Source organism: Fusarium mangiferae, assembly GCF_900044065.1.
Source record: "Fusarium mangiferae strain MRC7560 genome assembly, contig: FMAN_scaffold011, whole genome shotgun sequence".
NCBI lineage: Eukaryota > Fungi > Ascomycota > Sordariomycetes > Hypocreales > Nectriaceae > Fusarium > Fusarium mangiferae.
This window is the reverse complement of record NW_024573931.1, coordinates 436,458-456,251: the sequence shown is the minus strand read 5'-3', so window position 1 is coordinate 456,251 and position 19,794 is coordinate 436,458. Positions and strand designations below refer to the sequence as shown.

Sequence of the window (19,794 nt, the reverse complement as noted above, 5' to 3'; positions counted from 1 at the left end):
AAGGCATAATTAAACAGCTTAATAAATTAACGAATTGTTTGTTTACTATATATAAATTGTTATAAGTACTGTACTTAATAACTAAAGTGCAATACTTAAGTCTACCAGGCAAGTATAGTACCATCATAAGTCTGAAAGGTTCCGCCAATCTTCTTTGTGGCCTTGTCAATAATCTTCGCCATAAAAGCAACACTGGTTTCAACAGTAATAAAACCGTAGTCGGAGAGGTTCCCCCCATGTTCCTTCATATTAGCGATAGCGACATCAGTCTCTACAGCGCCAGGATGAATAACAAAGCTAATAAGCCACGGTTCTTCAAAGTGAAGATTGCGAATGAACCAATTTAAGGCAGTCTTGCTGGCGCCATAGGGACTAAAGAACCCAGGAACATCTGCCAAAAATTCCATAGAATTAATAGAACCAGCAATAGACGAGATGGCGACAAATATGGGGCTTCCGGTTTTGCCAGTCTTAAGTAAGTCCAAAGTAGCCTGAAAGAGCACTACTGGACCTACTGCATTTGTTTGAATATGCTCGTTGATGTCCTCGACAGAGGTATCACGGATGCGACATCCATTTTTCGCAATAGCGGCATTGGCAATTACAATATCCAAGGAGCAAATATTATGCTCGTTTTTAATTGTTGCAATAGCTTTGGCAGCATCGGAAGGCACGCTAGAGTCGAGCTTAACGACAACAAGCTTTGAACCATTTCCTTTTGGCAGTTCCTCGAGGGTCTTTGAGGTCGGGTGAGAGGGGTTGCGAACAGCAGCAATAACAGTTGCAGAGGGTCGCGCAAGATAGAATTGAACAAAACCTCTGCCAATGCCCCTATTTGCGCCGGTGATGAGAATGGTAAATGGAGTAGTCATTATGGAGATACAGCAATGATATAATCAGCTTGATGACAGTTGAGATAAGAAGGGATATGTTACAAGGGAAGTTTGTTGTTCTTCTATGTCGTGATAGAGGAATTGTTGAGATATATCCTATATTGTTACTGCTAATTTATATGTCTTATATATATAATGCAGATATAGAATACTATTACCGGTTAGGTAGTAATTCTAAACTCTATTAAAGCCGAATCTAAACTCCATTATCGCTATTTGGTGCATGTATGGGGTAGCGGACTTTGTAACAGTATGGCGGAGTTTTGCTATTAGCTGGAGTGCTAAACTTGAAGTGGAGTAAACTATGTCTTCCAAGCGAAATGAGAAGAACATGTGTAAGAGCCCATGCTTGTGTGATGTATCAGACGAGCTCTATTCCAGCTATGCGACAGCTTGCCGAAATAGCAACACTCCCTTTCTACTTTGTAATCGAGAAAAGGCTACCAGCCGGGTCATTCTATTCTATGAGAGTACCAAAATATACCACTACATACAAGCCTTGCCAAACAGTTAGCACGCAATGCCTTTTCTTTTGGTTGCCAGTACTCTCTTTGCCTTCGGACATTGACTTTTTAGGCAAAGCATTATCGTAACTGGCGTAACAGCTGGTATTGGTCTGGAAATCTGTTACCGACTTCTTAGCTATCGATTATCGAACCTCACAATGGCTGTACGCAACATGTTAGAGTGAAAAAGTACGATAATCCCTCCTCTCGAAACTGGCTATTGGGTCTGCCAATCCCAATGTCACAGCTAGCGTTTTGGAACTTGACCAGGAGTACTACGAGATCGTGCAGCACTTTGCCTCCACATTCACAGCCAGGTTTCAGGATCTGCATGTTCTGATGGCGAATGCAGGAACCGGTACAAACGATAAGGAAGTTGCTAGTTCGGGACACGAGAAGAACACGTAAGTCAACTATCTCTCTAGCGCTCTGCTTACGAGCTCTCTCTCCTCCCTATCCATCAAGCCACAGCGGCCAAGGCTGGAGAATCAACAAGAGCCACTTGGACTGGTAGTCGTCAGTATATCAAGGTTAGCTTGGTCAGAAAGCACCCCTCGAAGAAGGGCGAAAACGAAGTCCTGAAGCACTTTAATACCTCACAGGATATACATACGCTGGACGATATTGATTCAACGCCAACTCTCCAAGCATTACAGTCCTGGCAAGGTTACCACCAATAGCTTCTGTCCTGGCCTGGTTGATACGGGCATGACAGACATGCCATCGTTCCACATCCGCCTGACCATGGGAGTTGTGAAAGCAATGACCGCGCACAAACCGTGTGCAGCGGGATGGGGCTTGTTACGGGTCTTGAAGGTTGTAATGGAGGAGCGCCGTGAATGTTAGTGCACACTAGACCAGGATGGTCGTAAATAATCTCTTCATGCTACCCGGCGTTTGAGGTCTTTGAATTCGTGTTCACTGCCGCGGAAGACACGTTAATGGCAAGTGTTGATGAGATATTCATGTCTGGCAAGTGACACACGCCAAGGCGTATCATCCATGTACATGCGCGCGTCCTCTTGTACTTGAACATGAATGAACCCGTCCCTTATCATATTCTGAGCCATCTTCAGACTACATTCGATAGTGCCCATGACCATTATGCAACATTGCTTTCAGTGATCATCGTTCTATGGACTCAAGCAGTTCGCCGCCTGTCTTCGTTCCATCCAATCCCTGGACCGACTCTTCGAAGCGCTGTTAAGATCGGTGCAACTCTAGCAGCACCTCCTTTCCAAACACAACAACCCCGTGTTCCCAAAAGCTGCCGCACACCAAAGACGCGACTGACCCAAAGCAAGCCTAGTGCGTTTTTTGCGTTTATTGAAATGTGCAGGTTTCCATTAGTCCCCACTATTGAGCCTTTTTCGCTTTCGACCCAAGCAGACTAACACGGCGCTAATGTACCAGGAGACAGTAATTCCGCTAACTCCAGGCACAATGCAGAAGTGCCGGATCTCCAACAGAATGCGAAACCTGCTCGACTCTACTCCCACGATGGTTTTAGTTGTACGTACCCGATAGTGACGTAAGTGTATGCGGATTTCTGGCGGACTTTGGGACGTGAAGCGCATGGACGTGGCTGAGACGACATCTGCCCCATGTTTGAAGCCATCATGCGTTCTCTTTAGTTGAAAGGCTGGATAGTATAAAGGCCATGTAATTTGTTCTGAACCTTGCACTGAACGCAATACAATACAGAGAACATTCGCCTCTACAACATCTTCACCTTTCAGCAGCAACTCAATCCTTGTCACAGTCATGGCTCCTGCATTCAACGCCGAAACTACGGCCAGCGAGCTTGCTTCGTACTACTCGTCGTTCATCGCCGGGAGCACAATCCTCATTACGGGCGCCTCTCCAGGCAGCCTTGGAGAGGGCTTCGTCAAGCACGTCGCCGACGCAGAGCCTGCCACGCTGATCCTAGCCGGCCGTTCCGTCTCCAAGATGCAAGGCCTCATCGACGAGCTAAAGACGACGCACCCGTCTATCCAGGTTAAGCCTCTATCGCTGAACCTGTTGTCACTTTCCGACGTCCGCACTGCCGCCGAGACGGTTAATTCATGGGCCGACGTGCCCCAGATAGACGTCTTGGTCAATAACGCCGGCATCATGGCGGTGCCATTCAGCTTGACCGAGGACGGCTACGAAAGCCAGTTCCAGACCAACCACCTGAGCCACTTTCTCTTGACGAACCTGATTATGGATAAGATTTTGGCCTCTAAGGCGCCCCGTGTCGTCTTTGTCTCAAGCCACGTCCATCGTGTCGGCCACATCCGCTGGACGGACTACAACTTCAACGATGGCAAACATTACCAGCGGTGGCTGTCATACGGCCAATCTAAGACGGCTAATGCCCTTACGGCGCTCGCCCTCGCCGAGAAGCTAGGCTCCAGAGGCCTGCTCAGCTTCGGCATGTGTCCTGGCACGAGCCTGACCAACCTTTCAGCTCATGGAAGCGGCGATTATGCCGCCTTTTCTGCTGATCTCACCCAGATGGATAACATTTACGGCGGAAAGTCACTGTGGGGCATGGCCGACATGAAGTTCAAGACCCCTGACCAGGGCGCAGCGACGCATGTTTTTGCTGCGTTTGATAAGAGCATCGCCGAGCACAATGGTGCTTTCTTGAGCGACTGCCATGTGGCCGACCCTAACTTGGAGGAGGTATATCCGTGGGCGACAAATAAGGCCGATGCAGAAAGGCTGTGGAAACTTAGCGAGAAGCTAGTTGGCCAAGAGTTCAAGTATGGAGCGAGTTTGCTCTAATGGTCGGGCCTTATGTATTTATTCTAGCTGTAGGACAAATATAGGTCTGAAGTTAATAGAAAATGAGAGGAAAATAAAACCACATTGATAACTCTAAGACCCAGGCTGTCTGAGGGTAGGGTGAAGTATAAATAAAAGTTAGAAAAATAGGCTAAAAGAGCAGGCTTATAACTCTATACGATAATATAAAGCTATTAGCTTGAATCATGGCAGTCCATTGCGTCCTAAAGAAGGAGAGGGTCAGACCCAACTACAGAAGGGACTCCCACTCCCACTTCTCGCCATTTCTCATTGTTCACTTTTTCTCATTCTTCACACTGAGCCATCTCTACTCTATAACAAAATGGAATGCCAAGTAACCCCTTTACGGAGGCCAAGACGTCCTGCAGTATCTCCGCGACACAAAAGCTGTTTTATACACTGGAGGACCCCAGGACCATGGTTCGTCAATGCACCCCAATGCAACCCCCCAGATTCTAGTCTTATCGAGTAGACATCCGGAACGAACCATGGTCCGTCAACTATTCCCCGAAATTCGAACCTCATCGAGTACACGTCAGGCATCAAGACCCTAGGGAATATGTCTGGGAACTCAGATACACAAAGTAAGTCTAATTCCGACAAGTGGTAAACATGGCCTAACAAAGTTACCGTCGATTATGTCAACTTTTAATGGAAACGTATCTGAGTTCCCAGGCCATACGAAATACAGGACACAAATGAATATGATATCTGAATATGCTGGACACAAGGCAAAAGAGAAAGGCATCACAAAGTTGATAGCGTTTGAATCGACTTTTGGACTTTTTTAAGTGGTGAAAAGACTTAGGTAAACTTCGGATATTTCTTCAGTATAACCTCGACACTTGATGTAGTATTGAACTTGAGTACTGGCCATCTGGTGAGTCCAGGCTAGCGACTGTCTGTGTAATGATTCACCGGCCTTGAAATGGCGACAAGGCGTTTTAAGTAATGGTAGAGATGGCCTAACGTTCTGCTCGTAATAGCTGACAATAGAGAGGCAGATCCCTACCTTTGCACATGGGGACGCGATACGATGCTTATGAGTCACCTGTTTCAATGTCAATATGTTACCAGGAGTTACCAGGCAGGAGATTCTTTGACAAATCTCAATGAATCACGAGCTAGTTAAGGAGAGATGTGAATAGCACATTGACATAAGGTGAATATACCTCGATGTCCATGATTTTCTTGTCCCAAAACTCCCACGTGACGTGGCACTTGATGTCAGTAATTCAGCGGCCTCTTGAGCTAGGACCAGTGCTCTGCATCACGTACTCTGACTCCGCTGTTCGTTTGTGTCTCTTCCAGCCAGTCTTCATTTTCTTTTCCACTGCTAAACCGTTATCAACATCCCTGTCGCTGCAATGAGTTCCCAGCGAGATACCTTCGATCCGGCCAACGTGCCGAGACCTGAGAACATGGATGCGCGCCGTCGATATATCGACCAATATATCCAGCATTTTCACAGTGGCTTGGTCCCTGAGATTGAGGAGGCGCGCAAAGCGGCATTTTTTCTTGTATGTCGAAAGTATCACGAAGAGCGTCATATAATTGAGGCCCCTGCCTCGTATTTTGAGTACGCAATCGACAAGACGCTGTGGCGTAACATCTGTGAGTTATTCGTTTCATAATACGGCAGTTCTAACGTTCGACAGTCTTGCTCGACAGACAGGCTCCCGCGTGGCCTTGGAGTAAAGGGCCCGATATGGACGATATCAGCGCCGGCATGTCGGGAGCCTACAGGGAATGGCGCATCGAAAAGGGGTTGCCTGTCAACGTGTCTCCCCAAGCAGACCAACAGCGGCCTCAAGACCTCAAGTTACTGCTCGCAAATGCCCGACAGGAAGTCGAGCGCCTCAATGTGCATCTCCGGGATGTCAAGACCCTTCACCAAGAGTTGAAGGAGGCCATGCAGGGCTGGCTCAACGAAAAAGACGCCCTCCTGAGGTCAAAGGATCAGGAGATTCAACGACTGCGCATGGAAGGCAGAAACTCGGGGGGACCTCGACAACGCCTGACCTCGGCCAACAGACGAACCCAGTCGCTGGGCATGCAGCTCGCAGCCGTCAAGGAGGAGGCTACCACCCAGCGTCGAAAGCTGGAGACCGCTAATTCTCGTATCACCCATCTTGAGAATCAGCTTACCGAAAGTCCTGGCGTCCAGGCTCTTGAGATTCAATTGGCCAGGGCCAATACAAGGGCCTCCAATGCCGAGGATGAAAACAGACACCAGGGACATTTGCGTGATGCAAACACTCAACTCGCCGGCATTCAGACTCAACCCCCTGGTTAACAGCAGCTATTACTTTGGATCACTGAAGGCCGTCTTGGAGAACTTGCCAGTATATACGCTTAGCTTGCGCGCAAGCTGCTAGATTTGCCGGTCTTACCCTAAGGCCTTTAAAACTTTAATAGAAAAAGGAACTTATATACTTACCTAACTTATAAACTTATTAACTATATTAAGTTTATAGTGTTAATTCAATAAAATACTAATAATAATATAAAAAAATAATATTAATTAATTTTATTAAATATCTTTTTTTTTAATAGAAATTAAATAATTAAGTTTATTTTTAATTTATAATAAAAAAAAGATCTTTAAAAAAAAAATAAACTTAATTTAAGGTTATAGAGTAATAGTTAAGTATTATTTATAAGCTTTTTTTATATTTTTATTATTATTTATACAATATTTAAATTATTTCTTTATATATATATTATTATCATAAAAGCTATTTTTAATAAATATTATAACCCTCATAGTTATATTATATATATCCTGTAATTATCTCTATTATTACTATAAATTATAAGTAAATTAAAGGCTTATAATATATTACATTAATTAAATAAGAATAAAATTTCTATTAAATTACTTAACTACTCTAAATATCCCTAGCTTCTTATAACACTACTATGCACTTTTACTGGCTTTTCTATTTACCAAAGATTTCCTTATATCCAAGCCATTTACATGTTGTAATATCGGATCCCATCTTGCAATCAGTTAAGTTCTTCTTCCCACTCGGGTAAAGAGGATTAGCCTCAACAACAATGCCATGCTCCTGTAGTGATATCTCCACATTCGCTTCCGATACAGCCCTAATGTTAGTAAATGACAATTTACCAAAGTCTGGGAACAGAGTGTTGTGGTTATTACGCGTCATAAAGCTCTCAATAATCCAGTCTGCATGATTTGTACACAAGGTCCCATTTACAGGGGCCTTTAAATCTGTTGTAAACCTACTATAATTAGAGGCAATTTGTCAACGGATCCTTTATACCAACTTACTTTTTGTTTGAGGTAAAATTCTCCCACGTGAAGGTACCAGTCACGTTATCCTTTTGGGTGATGGTCATGCGCACATGGTCACCAATTGCCGTATTAATGCCCTCCGTATCGTCTAGGAAGATGGGCGGGTTCGGAAACCACTCATAGAAGGCGAAAACACCAAAGTCACCCTGAGGGTCGTACAGGTAGTAATAACCTCCTTGAAGAAGACCTCCATTTTTGATGCGTGCAGGATCGTCACAAGTGTTCTGGTCTCCACCAATTCCGACCCAAACAGAAGAGCTGTAGGTCGCGCTGGCATTGTATCCATCCGGGAAGGTAATATTGGGGATGATGACTTCTGCAGTGATGGATGCAAAGCGTGGACCAGCAACTTCGCCTCCGTTCCAGTTGAAGCTGGGTATCTGTTTCACATCTCGGGACTCATGTTGAGCTCTGCTTTCTAGTAAGAGATTGCGCGAGGCAAGCAGCTTTGACTTTGGCATAGCTAGTATTCCACTGTTTGCTAGTGCGCAAAGCAGCAATGCTTTGCAGAGGAAATTCATTATTGATACGTTCGTTTATGTAATGGTAGAAATAATGAATGATTGTAAAAGGAACACTTCAGAGAAAAAGTTAGGGCAGTAATCCTAGAATATATATTATAGCTCATGAGGGATTAAATCATTATCTCCACCTCCTTCAGGTTGGGAATAAACTTTCCGAGTCTACCTTTAGTTATGCGCTATTAATTCCATTTCGTATTCTAGTCCAGGGGTACCCTTGATTAGAAGTTAACCCGTTATACAAGGTTCCCTACTAATAAGCTATATACAGCCTAATAATTATCTCATAATAAGAAGCGATAGCATAATCTTAAAGCATGTTTAGCATCCCTGGAGATCTTTAAGTAATGCCTCTATAAATAATCTATAATAGTATATTTAATTATACCCTTTCCTTCTATTATATAGAGTAATAGTCCTATTTATTATAATTAAATTAGAATTTAGTGCTTTAGAATCCTAAATAGGTCTTATAGTTAGGTCTTTATTATTAATACTACTACTACTGCTGCTGCTGCTATAAAGATATAATAATTCTAAAGATTAAATAGTAGAGGGATACAGCATAACATGCAATAAATATCCCAACATAAACCATAACATAGTTTGCTCTGCCTCAGCTAGCGACTTTAGCGCCTTTCGAAATATGTTTACTAAGCGGTGGTTTTCTTCACCTGAATTGCCGCGCGGTATGTTGTCGCAATTGCGCCGCTAATGATAAGAATCCTTGACACAGCTGTAACTTTGTTGAATGTCCACTCTTATTCCTGGTAGATCTGGGCGAATATCATGCTGATAACCCACCATAATACGTGGGGTTCTGCGACTGTTAGTGGCTAATAACATGGTGTTCTGGTGCTCGAGTGTTCACACTTGGGCGTCGGTAGCTGGGCAACGCTTGGCAGACAGAAGGGGCTGCTGGTTGGTGAGAAGTGCCAACGAAGGAGTTAGGCCTTTCAGAGGCTTGATAGCCCTCGTACATGAACGAGAGAGATTCTTGAGCCGGTGGTCCCTGTCTTCCTGCTTCTTTCGTCAAGGTGTCAGTGATACTTACTGATGAGCCTCCACTGAGTCACATCGACGTGGTACTCAAAGTAGACCGCTCTGACTTTACGAAGCCCCCGCCCCGCAAGATGCTTGCTCTGAAGCTCGATTGCCTTGGTGTGGGGTTGCTGGATGACACTGCTCGAGATTGGAAGCGTCGCAAAGAAAACGTTTATGTACTGTCGGCGAGCACCAGTATCGAGCGGGTCGGTATCCGCGGAGTCGAGAGTGACGGTGATCTTGGGCATGTTGGAAACTTGTGAAGAAACTTGCTGCGGAGCGATGTGATTTTTAAGAAGAAAGAAGTCTTAGTGTTAAGGATTGTAGAGCACGACTTGGCTTCAGTGGGGCTCATTTTCTGGTGCTTGTTTTTACAGCTCGCCAGTTGTCCCTGAGTTGCGGTCCGCCTCGGATCACCTCCCGAGCCCTTAACCACAGTTCGAACCTCAACTCGGTTCCATTCTCATTGTGATACATGTCACAATTCTCCAGACTTACTGTTCACATTGGAATTCCGTGATATTACGTCATGTCTATAATGAAAGGTGCCAGTTTTGATTAGCTATGGTCATGACACGACGGTTAAAAGCATCTGGGGATAACTACATAAAAGATATAGTCAACAGGTTAAACGAACTTCGCCGCTTCTTAATCTATAGTGAGACTTAAACTTCTTTCGTGTCGTAGACAGTATACTGCAAATACACAACCCTTTTCCTTGATGGCCTTTTGCAGATTCCGACATTGTCGGGATTGAGCTTTCAAGAGACTGGTGAGGATGCGACATAGCCCGTGGAAAGCGAAATGACACCAAATAGCGCAGTAGAAGCCTAAGCACAGTAGTCGTAGCAGTTTCGGACCGCGCTCAGTGATGCCCTGTTAGGGTCCACGGGCAGGATCGACGTGTCGAAGCCGGATTCATCGAACCGCTTCTGAAGTGCCTTGATCGTGTCTCCATTCTCCTCGTAGCAGATGTCCGTGCAGAATTTACCAGTCCAGGGAAAACCCTTCATTGGTTCGTTGTCATCAATATCCCCGGATGAGATAGCTCTTTCGAGGAGATCGTACCACTTGGGAAACCCCTTGCTAACCGCGAGGCGGGGCATATTGGCCCGGTCAAAGACCAGGAGCTCAACCTGTTGTTTCAGAGACATGTTCCGAAACTGGTGGCATTCGTCTACCAAGTGATCGTCCTTGTTGCATATCACGCAACCATAGATCATGCCCTCATCTGCATCCAGACAGTGGCGCAGGGTGTGTGTCTTGCTTTTGCAGTAGACACACTCACTGCTGGGTTGCCGTGAGGCCTCGACCCCGCTGGGTTCACCGAGAGCATTGGACGTGACGTGTCGGGTTCGGCCAGAAGAAGAAGTGACCCTCACGAGCTTCTCTTCATTTTCCATGAAGCTCTTGGCGTCGTTGATCCTGGGCTCCACGCGGTAGGACACCCCTGAGCACTTATTGACCTTCTCCACATGGTCGCCGACTGCTTTCAAGTAATTCGTATCACTGGTGACTCCATGCATACCGCCAAAGCCGGTTGACGCGGGGAAGTGGTAGTGGTGCTGCCCACCTGTACCGAGAGTCTGGTTGACAACAGCGGTGCGAGCAGTTCCATGATGACTGGGGACGAATTCTTGCCCCTCAGCCTCGGGAACGGTGTTCATGGGGACGCGTGGCCCAACACTTGGTGTCTGCCGAGGCTTGGTGATGCCAGTTGGTCTGCTGGCCTGGCGAAAAGTAGAGCGAAGAGCAGATGTGTTGCGATTGCTTGCAACAGAGGGTATTCGGTGACTTTGGGTTTGGCTCTGTGAATCACGACCACCACCACTAGCCTGACCACCACCACTAGCCTGACCACCAGCAAGGAAGGCTGCACGGCTTTGCAGACGCGAAACTTCGCCCTGAACTACTCCCCGGCGTTGCCGTTTCATTGATTCGTCGACTTCGCGTTGAGCCTGACGTTGCCGTTCCATGGCCTCGTCAACTTGACGTTGAGCTTGACGATGTCTGTCTATGGCTTCGTCAACAGCTCGCTGGGCGGCTCCCGCATCCTCATTCTGTGAACCACCCGTTTGACCCCAAGTCGTGCGGCGTGGGCTTCGATCTCGGTCTTCGCGGTGGTTACGGTCACTCTGACGGTGAGGAGGAGCCATGGTGAGTAACGGCAAAGGCCTGGGCGAAAGATGTTCAAAAAGCGTTGTTTTGGGGGCTGTGGCGAGGACTGTGGTGTTGTTTTGCGGATTTCGACTTGCGAGACGGGTGAGAAAATGAGACCAAACGTTCAAGGTTTCTGCCGCCGATCTCGGATAAAATGGTATGATAGGAGCTTTGTCGAGGAATTGCTTCGAAGTAATGCTTTATTGTGATAGAAGAGGATATTTGGTGCTAGGAGCTTCAGAGTCTAACTTCAGGTGAGTCTTGTCTGATCTGTGGTACGACCTTGTCTGCACAGCTCACCTGGTTCCTGAATCAGTGGTCAAAGAAAATAAAAAACCAACAGATATTCCAAGAGGCATGCTAGAATAGCTGGCAGTGGACAACACTTGCCAGCTCTGGCCACTGAATCATCCACGTCCTCGGTTCGTTAGGGCAGAACAGCAGCACAGCGCACAATTAGGATGGGTACATAAACCTCTCTCTTTCTCTCCTCAGCTCAAGTTTCTTCTTTCTTCATCCAACTTCACCAAAACTGTCTGCCCTCGTGCCCAAGCTCTTTCTCTTTCCCAGATCAACCCAACACTCGACTCATTGCCCAACATGTCTGCCAATCAGGACAACACTGGAGGCAACACCTCTAGCTACGAGATCTCTGCCATCATCAGCGATCCCTCCGAAGCCGTCGCGATGTACAAGAAGGTCGTTGAGGCAACTGGTTGCACCACCGTCATCGCGGAGTTCATCCCCGCCCCCGACGACCAGGGTGTTGAGCAGTCTGAGACTGGTACCGTCTCTGGTAAGTCTTGCAATGTCTTCTGTCCGAACCATACTGACTTCCATACAGTCGGCGCTGCCAACCCCAACGTCTCTGTTGAGAACCCCTCCGCCGAGAATTACTCCTCTACCGAGAAGTAGTTCTGGTTCAGCCTTTGGTAAGTCTGGCAATGTCTTCTATTTATGCCATACTAACTTCCCTTCAGTCGATGCTGCCAACTCCGTTGAGAGTTACTTGTGCCTGGGTCAAGCATTAAAGTCTACCATGGTGGAAGATACGGTGATGAGGATTGGGCTGGTGCAAATTGGGGGGTGGAAACGGGAGCTTTAACTGAATACCACACCATTGACGCCCATCTCTTGACTCTAAATCTGTGCTTGATGTTTGATCTATCGTAATATTTGTCCTAAAACTAACTGTGATCTTCACCGCCAGACATTGCTTGACACCTCAATTTTAACCCAAGACTACTTACCCATGAGCTCACTCAAGTTCATTGCTCGATGGACCCTGCTTGACATTATTCACTGATGCACTGAAGGAATAATGGCAGTGCGCATTTGAGTCTAATGTCAAAGTAAACTCGACTCGTGCTGTGTGAATTCCCCTCTTTCTCACTCTTGATTTCCCTTCACTTCAATGGTGTCTAAGGTCATTATCACTATGGAAACGGCAACAAGCAAAGTGACAGGACTTCTCGACCAACTGATCCGTACTTATACGCAATTAAACTTTATCACCCTTGTTGTAAAATGCGCATGCTTCTAATAAACGCCAGCCAAGGCTTCCATCGAATTGACAACCGACCAGACCCACCCCTATTGGTGTCGCTGTTCGATACCCATCCGCCAAATCATCAACCAGACTCATCCCGACAACTAGCTTGACCCATTGCGTCCCCCTTCACCAAGTACCCTCTTGGCAAGATCAGCGACCCATGTTTTACCATCTTTAGCGATGTAGTTCAGGTAGACTGCGTCCAGAGTGGCAGTCTTTTCGTCTTTGGGGAAGTCCGCTGGGAGGTAACCGCGATGATCAAGTTGGATCTGGAGGTCCCGGATATACAGGCCGTAGTTTCGACGGCTCACTTCTTTGGTGAATTTCTTAGACCAAGGGAATCCTACTGGAAACTGTTGTCCCCTGGAGCTGTCGTCCTGTAGCCAACTGTAAAGTAAATCCCACCACGGAACTCTGGTACGCAGTGGGGAGAGGTTGGCACGCCCGTCAACAAAGACACGAACCTTTTTGAGTCAAACTCATGTCTGACATTTTGGCGCAGTCTTCCGTGTTGTGCTGTATGCTGTGACACAGAATGCATCCTGGGAGGTCACCGTTGGGAAGGTCGAGGTGGTTGTCGATCTTGTGTGTCTTCCTTTCACAGAAAGCACACTCGTTCTTATTCACCTGGGAAATCTCCGGGGTCCGTCCCATTCTAACCAAACGTCGACGCCTCGCCACTTCGTTGCTGTGGTCATATTCGGTTCCCATATTATGAGTGTACGCTTGCCGAGGGGTGCTGACGGTAGAGAGACTGCCATCGCGAGTTTGGCTGGAGGGAGCCGTAATAGTGTTGTTGACGTGATTATCCAGGGCCTTGTTCATGACAATTTTCTGAGTGAGCGATGTGGACGTGTGCTTTTGGATTCCACCTCGTCCACGACTGGACTGGCCTCGTCCTCTTCCACGACCACGGTTTCCCCTGCCACATCCGCCGCGACCTCTGCTGAAGCCCATGGCGCCATGAAAGGTACTTCCATGCATAAGGGACGTGTTTTGACCAGGCGAGTTGACGGCATTGCTGGTACCAAAAGCAGGACGCAAAGCGACAGTGGTGTTGGGCTCGGAAACAGCATTGTCGGAAAGGGGCCGGTCTTGCGCATTCTCTGACGTTCTTGGGAGCTCGCTCTGCTCCATAGGAGTGTCTTTGTCGTTTTTGTTTGGCGTCATGTTGATCGAAAGAAAGAGACAAATGCTTTCAAGAAAGGCCGAGAGGACAGGGCTTGCAGTGATATAGAAAACTGCAATGTTTGTTGTTTGGGAGATGTGGGACTTTGACGTTTGCTTTTAGCAAGCTAAAACTTTTGATGTCACACCAAGATGATCAGATTTGTAATATAGGTACCAGAAGACGTCATTTGCAAACCAGTGCCGGCTTAATGTCTACAGTATCAATATAGCCTCCTTCATTCAATGCATTTCTTTCTCACAGTCGAGACTTGTAACTGAGATTGTAAACCAGCAAAGACTCGTAGTTATATTGTTTGCCAACTGATTTGTAACTTTCAGTCAATAAGCTTGCAAGCGCTTGAAGTCTTTGTTCTTAATGGTCCTGCGCAGAATTGAACAAGGGTTTAACATTCGGTAAATGCCTCTACCATTCAAGGCAACATTGGCTGATGTGATGAAGCATTCAGCGAGATCGCAAGCTGACCCTTTACAACATCAGACCTTCTCTCCTTGAGGCATGGCCTGCCACCGCCAACAGCACAGCACTCAGGCCATCCGGGCTCATCTTGCGACCCTGCAGAGCGCGCAGCCTTTGTTTGCCTTATCCCTCCAACCCAACATATTTATATATGAGTGAGTAAAACAGCACGGCAAATTGTTTCGCCAGCTAACACTTGGGAGTATCAGATGAATAAGGCAAAAGCCGGGGACCGAAGTGAGAGTTCGCGGTGGTACCGAGATCACCGACAGACCGTCAGCCCTGAAGACAACGTGCAAGACGCAAGTCCACGAATATAGTCCAACAGCGTAACAGCTCCTACGAATCACATCCAGTCGCTCAAAGAGAGCACCGAAAGGCGATCCCCCCACCCGCTTCCTGCCTCAGACGCACAGCGGTGATTGATTTCTTCTCGCTTGGACCATCGTCAACATAATCGCAGCCACCCGGGGTACTTTTCACGTTTCAAGATATGGGCGTGGAAGATTGTTATTGAGCTATCTCGTTTGCTCCATTCCTCCCACTGCTTCTACCGGCCACAAATCCTCTCGGTCCTTTCCGCCAGACATGGTTGTTGTTGCAGCTTAAAGCTTAGACTTGGACGCCGCAACCATCCCATCGTTGATGTTGGCTGTCAATTCATTAGTATGGTGTGGCAAGAGTAACAACCGATTAACTTACCATGGTTGTTGGGAGTGAGCTTGAAGCGGACACTGGTGGCACCAGTCTTCTCCTTGATGTCGGCGATCAATTTGTCGATGGCGGCACCAGCAGAGGTAGCAGCACCAGGGGCACCAGGATTGACGTTGACTTTAACAATCAGTATGACATGACAACAGTGGATATGATGCGACTTACCAGGCATGTTCGGAGTGATCTTGAAGTTCACATGGGTCGCGCCGGTCTCAGCCATGAGACGGGCGACGAAAGCATCGAGAGAGTCTCCCTCAGCGGGAGCGGCGACGGTGGACTGGCTTGCAGACATTGTAGTGGTAGTGGTAGAGGTAGTGGTAGTGGTAGTGGTAGTGGTAGTGGTAGTGGGAAAGAAAGAAAAACACCAGCACAGGCGATTGTGTTGATGGTGACTGAGGAGAAAAGAAGATCGAGGAGTGAGGGTGGGAGAAGAGCTTTATATACGCATATCCTGCTAAGGTAGGCCTCAGGCCCCAACTGATCTTTTCTTCTATTGTGCTCTGTGTGTTTCTATTGTACCCTATGAATCAGAGTGACTGAATGGTTATCCTTCATCATGTCAGCACCAGGGTAGTGCAGATGCCTGGCACTGGCAGCTCATAATCTTCAACCAGGACTTATTATAAGGGCCAGCTTTATAAGTGGGATTGATTGGAAATGATTAATTATTGATCGAGGTAATGGAAGGGGCTTAATGGAGAATGGGAAATCATGAGATTATTCAGGATTGTGCTTTACCGAATTACATGTATTAACTCGAGTCGACGTTGTAAATGGTTGTGGATTTTTGAGGGCCCAAAAGCACAACAAGCTCTACTGACGGTTGTGTCAATGGGGCGTGGTTACATGTCACAGTGGCTGTCCATAACCACGAAGACTGCATTGAGCTGGGGGTGAACTGCATGAATGCAAAGGGGTTGGCTGTCGTGACCTTGAGTTGGTGATGCTAGGGTTCAACATTATTACTACGGGATCTCCTTTGAGACGTCTGCAAGAAGAGACATGGCTTTGAGGAAGGCCGAGAAACGCTTTGACTTAAAATGTGACTTTAACTGTGACCTTGATGCAGAGTGTCGTCAAGAGGGGGGCGGAGAAAGTCGTGAAGAACGTCATGAAGAGAGTCGTGAAGAACGTCATAAGTGAGATCTTGAAGAATACTCTTGGCGTTTCAGCTCTGATCCAAACGAGTGCAAGACCATACTCTCAAAATAAGTAAGGGTGAGCCTTGGTGCTCAAAGGTTGCAGAGATGCTTTCTCCACATTCAGGCCAGGAGTACAGATATGCTCAAGCCACTATTGGATTTGTTTAACAGTCATGCCGCACCACGTCGATAAAAACACCGTGACATTCTGTATTGGCCAACTCCAAGCAAATGCTTGGTTATTAGAAAGGATGGACAGGACAGGGCCTTTGTAACAGTCAAGTTCTCTCTGCTTGAACTCCCAGCCACAAGTCTCAACTGAAGACAATACACCAGGAAGTCGGATTACAGAATAATTCATAGGAAGTCATCGCAATGCATATGCTTGTGCACCTTCTGACCAACGTGATGGATTTCTTACAATGCCTCTACAGCACGGAACGGACTGAGCCTGAGACAGAGAAAGGGGACATGGTTTGAACCGAGGTGGCTGCTATTCGTGACAAATCATCCCGACCTTTACGTTCTGAACAAATTAGTATTGGTATATAAGGGCCTTCAATTCACAATTCGTCAACATTCCCGTGAAGCGGCTGTCGCCTGGATGTCAGGTGCATTCGGGGGCAGTGGTCTAGCGGAGGCTTGAACCGGTCTTTTTTTGCCTTTTTGACCTCAGGGCCGCAGGTTCGAATTTATTCATAATGGCCATACAACACAGATTATTTTATATTTTGTTTTCAGAGTCATTGAAGTTGTAGAATTAATTCTCTATTGCTAGGTTATACATCTTTCATAATCCTATTTCTTGTCTTCATTTCAGAATGTTTATCTACCTCACGGTGCTGCAGCCCGTCATACCGAGTCCAGACCCGTATTGTCCCTCAACACTGGTTGGTACCGTAAGCAGTGGATAGGAGATATCATGGTGATGGGAGCCAGGCCAGTAACCCTAATGCTCGTCTTGAACAAGGCCAGTAATGCGGCATGCTGACCCTGGTTAATCTTTGCAGAATGGGCTTTGGTGGGCGACGCGTCCCAGTAACCAGAGATAACAGCCTCATCGGAGTCGGACCAACCTCCAGGAGCAGGCCGAGTGATCCTTCTGACAATTCCAGCTGCAGTCGATCCAGCCACCTGCTGACGCCTATCAAACAAGTATCTGGCATGTGCTAGAGCCTCTTCACTTGGGCCATTGTCCTCGTCCTCGTCCTCGTACTCGTCATCGAGGCAAGGGTGTTCATCTTGAGCGGCGCTCGTGGCCCATCGGTTTGGTCGTGTTTCGGTCATCTGTAAGTTCGATATTTCAGTTTGTCTGTATCGTGAATAAATCCTGGAAGGGAATAAAGAAACGTTAAAAGTCTTGGTGGCGGGAAGTAAGGCTGTTGGAAACCTCAAAATTGGAAGACTTGTTAGTTGAATCAGCCCAGGAACAGAGAGTAAGGTGAACATGACTGTTGGAGAGTGGGGCGTGCACTGGCAGACTCTTCTGATCAGAATCCAAGTAAAGCTCATATGGGTCTGGTTTTCTGGTGCCAAGGCTGCCAGTTGCCCTTGAGTCACTGTGGTCGCAAGCCTGCTTTTCTAGTGGACCTCGAGTCTGTCAAACCCGCCTGGGTAAGCTATATCATAATTCAAGCAAGCCTCGGCCCCTCTTAGCACAACCCGACCTCACGTCAACAAATTCACCAAGGCGCAACTGAAAGAACTTCCACAAAGCATCGCCATCTGAACCACGAAGCAAGCCCACAACGACCTTTTGTTAAAGAAACAACTCTTTCTACCGCGATTCACGATGCCCAAAATCAACAACAACAACGGTCAGGATCGACGAAGTCGTCGTCATGATCCCCTGGGTCGAGCTCCTGAGCGTACTGTTAAGAGAGAGGAGTCTCCTCAGCAAGGAATGGATAGTTTGAGTGTGGCTCAATGCGTCAGTCGACCTTCTGAGACACGCTCTTCGACCCCACGAGGAGGACGTCCTGGTCAGCGAGGCCGGGGCGGCTATCCTAATGTGGGCGTGCGAGGCGCACATGGCGGCCACTCGTCAAACAGGCCCAGTAGCTCTATGTACTGGAACCAGCCTCAGCCTGAATCAGAGACCGTGTATAAGTACAGCGAAATGGCCTGGATGACCCGTGTGTGTACCGCGGACGGAGTACCCGCCACCAAACTCACTCCTTCGGGTCCTGCTGGTGGCTTCGGCAACAACTGGTACACGGATACCGCCGACAACGGCCTCTGGATTCATTCAGAGACTGGACTTGGACTCGACAATATGGCCAAGCGGCTCAAGGAAGACAATCCCACAGCTGTCGGCTTCAATATCACAATGTCGGCCATCATCCCCGACAAGTTTGAGGCTATCGAGCGAGACCATACGCAGAAAGTAGTGATGAACAACGACTTTGGGGACAAGGACGGCAAGTCAGTCGGTCTCTTCGGCAGGAACATCCAGGCTCCAAGTGAGAAGAAGCATGTTGTCCCACAATGGTGCAAGCTGTGTGGCAGCAAGTACCACACCTTGACTGACTGCATCATGAGAGGCTACAAAGGACATGTGACTGGCTGCCCGATCTGCAACGAACAGAAACATGCGGTGGACTCGTGTGAGCAGTTCAAGGCAATCAGCCTACAAGAGAAGGTCAAGATCTTGGTTCAACAGCGAGCTAACATGCCTCCTCTCAAGACTTCAACGCCCTGGTGGGAATACCTCCACGAGTTCTGCAACGGAGACGAATTCGTCCCGAATATCGTCTTGGGGTTCCCCTGGTCCCAGAAATTCTGCAGGGACATAGGCTACAAGGGCATGGAGAAGATCCAGGAAGCATTCGACGCCTACCCCGAGCGGTACGTGTTTCCGATTGATCCGAAGACCGCGAGTTTCGGGAAAGTCTTTGAGACTTACTGGGAGCCAGCTGGTATGACTTGGCCCGCGATCCTCGGCCCCCGCATCTAACTCGAAGACGTTGGCAGGCGGGTCATCTAGACTGGGCCGGAAACTTGAATGGTATGTTCTCTTTGGGATTTCTGGATCGATTCTAACAGTATGCAGTTAAGACACCGACGAATGCCTACCATAGCGATAATGGTGAGCAGTTTCTGGACGATGATGGGCATAGGTCGTGATACAAAAGGATATGGGCTCAATGATAGCTGGATCATGTACGAATGGAAAGCTGTTATCTCAGAATACATTGCTGCCGTCATTTGACATACCGGAATGCTCAAGAATATATGCCTGTGTTGAAAATGGTGGCAAATGGTCCAAAAGTCGGATGCATCCTGGGCACCTACAAAGCAGCATGTAATATACCTCAGTGACTACTGATAGGCGCGATATCATTTGGCCTATCCTCTATCCAAGATCCAAGCATCTTTATGTCTTTGCGAGGGTCACTACCAGCCGCTACTGAAAGGCCAAATGGATTGCTGTCGGTCATTGACTACATTTGAAGAGTCAGGAATTGTAAGGTCACAGCGAAATGAAGGGCAAGGTCCA

At 47.4% G+C, this 19,794-nt stretch overlaps 11 protein-coding genes across 11 annotated transcripts; 4 read left to right on the top strand and 7 right to left on the bottom strand.

Moving 5' to 3' along the window:
• Nucleotides 1-101: 101 nt before the first annotated feature.
• On the bottom strand, nucleotides 102-872 carry FMAN_09947 (uncharacterized protein; the record flags this gene model as incomplete). Its single annotated transcript, XM_041820565.1, has 1 exon — nucleotides 102-872. The coding sequence occupies one exon, from the start codon at nucleotides 870-872 to the stop codon at nucleotides 102-104; it is 771 nt and encodes a 256-aa protein (XP_041686433.1).
• Nucleotides 873-3,163: 2,291 nt separating this feature from the next.
• Nucleotides 3,164-4,171, top strand: FMAN_09946 (putative oxidoreductase, short-chain dehydrogenase/reductase family; the record flags this gene model as incomplete). The annotated part of the gene is made up of 1 exon (XM_041820564.1): nucleotides 3,164-4,171. One exon carries the CDS (start codon nucleotides 3,164-3,166, stop codon nucleotides 4,169-4,171), a length of 1,008 nt encoding a protein of 335 aa, XP_041686432.1.
• A 1,388-nt stretch (nucleotides 4,172-5,559) lies between these two features.
• On the top strand, nucleotides 5,560-6,488 carry FMAN_09945 (uncharacterized protein; the record flags this gene model as incomplete). Its single annotated transcript, XM_041820563.1, has 2 exons — nucleotides 5,560-5,806; nucleotides 5,851-6,488. 2 exons carry the CDS (start codon nucleotides 5,560-5,562, stop codon nucleotides 6,486-6,488), a joined length of 885 nt encoding a protein of 294 aa, XP_041686431.1.
• Nucleotides 6,489-7,134: 646 nt separating this feature from the next.
• FMAN_09944 (uncharacterized protein) lies at nucleotides 7,135-8,035 on the bottom strand (the record flags this gene model as incomplete). Its single annotated transcript, XM_041820562.1, has 2 exons — nucleotides 7,135-7,441; nucleotides 7,491-8,035. 2 exons carry the CDS (start codon nucleotides 8,033-8,035, stop codon nucleotides 7,135-7,137), a joined length of 852 nt encoding a protein of 283 aa, XP_041686430.1.
• Nucleotides 8,036-8,902: 867 nt separating this feature from the next.
• FMAN_09943 (uncharacterized protein) lies at nucleotides 8,903-9,327 on the bottom strand (the record flags this gene model as incomplete). Its single annotated transcript, XM_041820561.1, has 2 exons — nucleotides 8,903-9,061; nucleotides 9,112-9,327. The coding sequence occupies 2 exons, from the start codon at nucleotides 9,325-9,327 to the stop codon at nucleotides 8,903-8,905; spliced, it is 375 nt and encodes a 124-aa protein (XP_041686429.1).
• A 582-nt stretch (nucleotides 9,328-9,909) lies between these two features.
• FMAN_09942 (uncharacterized protein) lies at nucleotides 9,910-11,235 on the bottom strand (the record flags this gene model as incomplete). Its single annotated transcript, XM_041820560.1, has 1 exon — nucleotides 9,910-11,235. One exon carries the CDS (start codon nucleotides 11,233-11,235, stop codon nucleotides 9,910-9,912), a length of 1,326 nt encoding a protein of 441 aa, XP_041686428.1.
• Nucleotides 11,236-11,839: 604 nt separating this feature from the next.
• FMAN_09941 (uncharacterized protein) lies at nucleotides 11,840-12,154 on the top strand (the record flags this gene model as incomplete). Its single annotated transcript, XM_041820559.1, has 2 exons — nucleotides 11,840-12,035; nucleotides 12,084-12,154. The coding sequence occupies 2 exons, from the start codon at nucleotides 11,840-11,842 to the stop codon at nucleotides 12,152-12,154; spliced, it is 267 nt and encodes an 88-aa protein (XP_041686427.1).
• Nucleotides 12,155-12,892: 738 nt separating this feature from the next.
• Nucleotides 12,893-13,961, bottom strand: FMAN_09940 (uncharacterized protein; the record flags this gene model as incomplete). The annotated part of the gene is made up of 2 exons (XM_041820558.1): nucleotides 12,893-13,205; nucleotides 13,282-13,961. The coding sequence occupies 2 exons, from the start codon at nucleotides 13,959-13,961 to the stop codon at nucleotides 12,893-12,895; spliced, it is 993 nt and encodes a 330-aa protein (XP_041686426.1).
• A 1,083-nt stretch (nucleotides 13,962-15,044) lies between these two features.
• FMAN_09939 (uncharacterized protein) lies at nucleotides 15,045-15,445 on the bottom strand (the record flags this gene model as incomplete). The annotated part of the gene is made up of 3 exons (XM_041820557.1): nucleotides 15,045-15,091; nucleotides 15,142-15,270; nucleotides 15,319-15,445. 3 exons carry the CDS (start codon nucleotides 15,443-15,445, stop codon nucleotides 15,045-15,047), a joined length of 303 nt encoding a protein of 100 aa, XP_041686425.1.
• A 1,702-nt stretch (nucleotides 15,446-17,147) lies between these two features.
• FMAN_09938 (uncharacterized protein) lies at nucleotides 17,148-17,582 on the bottom strand (the record flags this gene model as incomplete). The annotated part of the gene is made up of 1 exon (XM_041820555.1): nucleotides 17,148-17,582. One exon carries the CDS (start codon nucleotides 17,580-17,582, stop codon nucleotides 17,148-17,150), a length of 435 nt encoding a protein of 144 aa, XP_041686424.1.
• A 505-nt stretch (nucleotides 17,583-18,087) lies between these two features.
• Nucleotides 18,088-19,421, top strand: FMAN_09937 (uncharacterized protein; the record flags this gene model as incomplete). The annotated part of the gene is made up of 3 exons (XM_041820554.1): nucleotides 18,088-19,142; nucleotides 19,211-19,302; nucleotides 19,348-19,421. 3 exons carry the CDS (start codon nucleotides 18,088-18,090, stop codon nucleotides 19,419-19,421), a joined length of 1,221 nt encoding a protein of 406 aa, XP_041686423.1.
• Nucleotides 19,422-19,794: the final 373 nt, after the last annotated feature.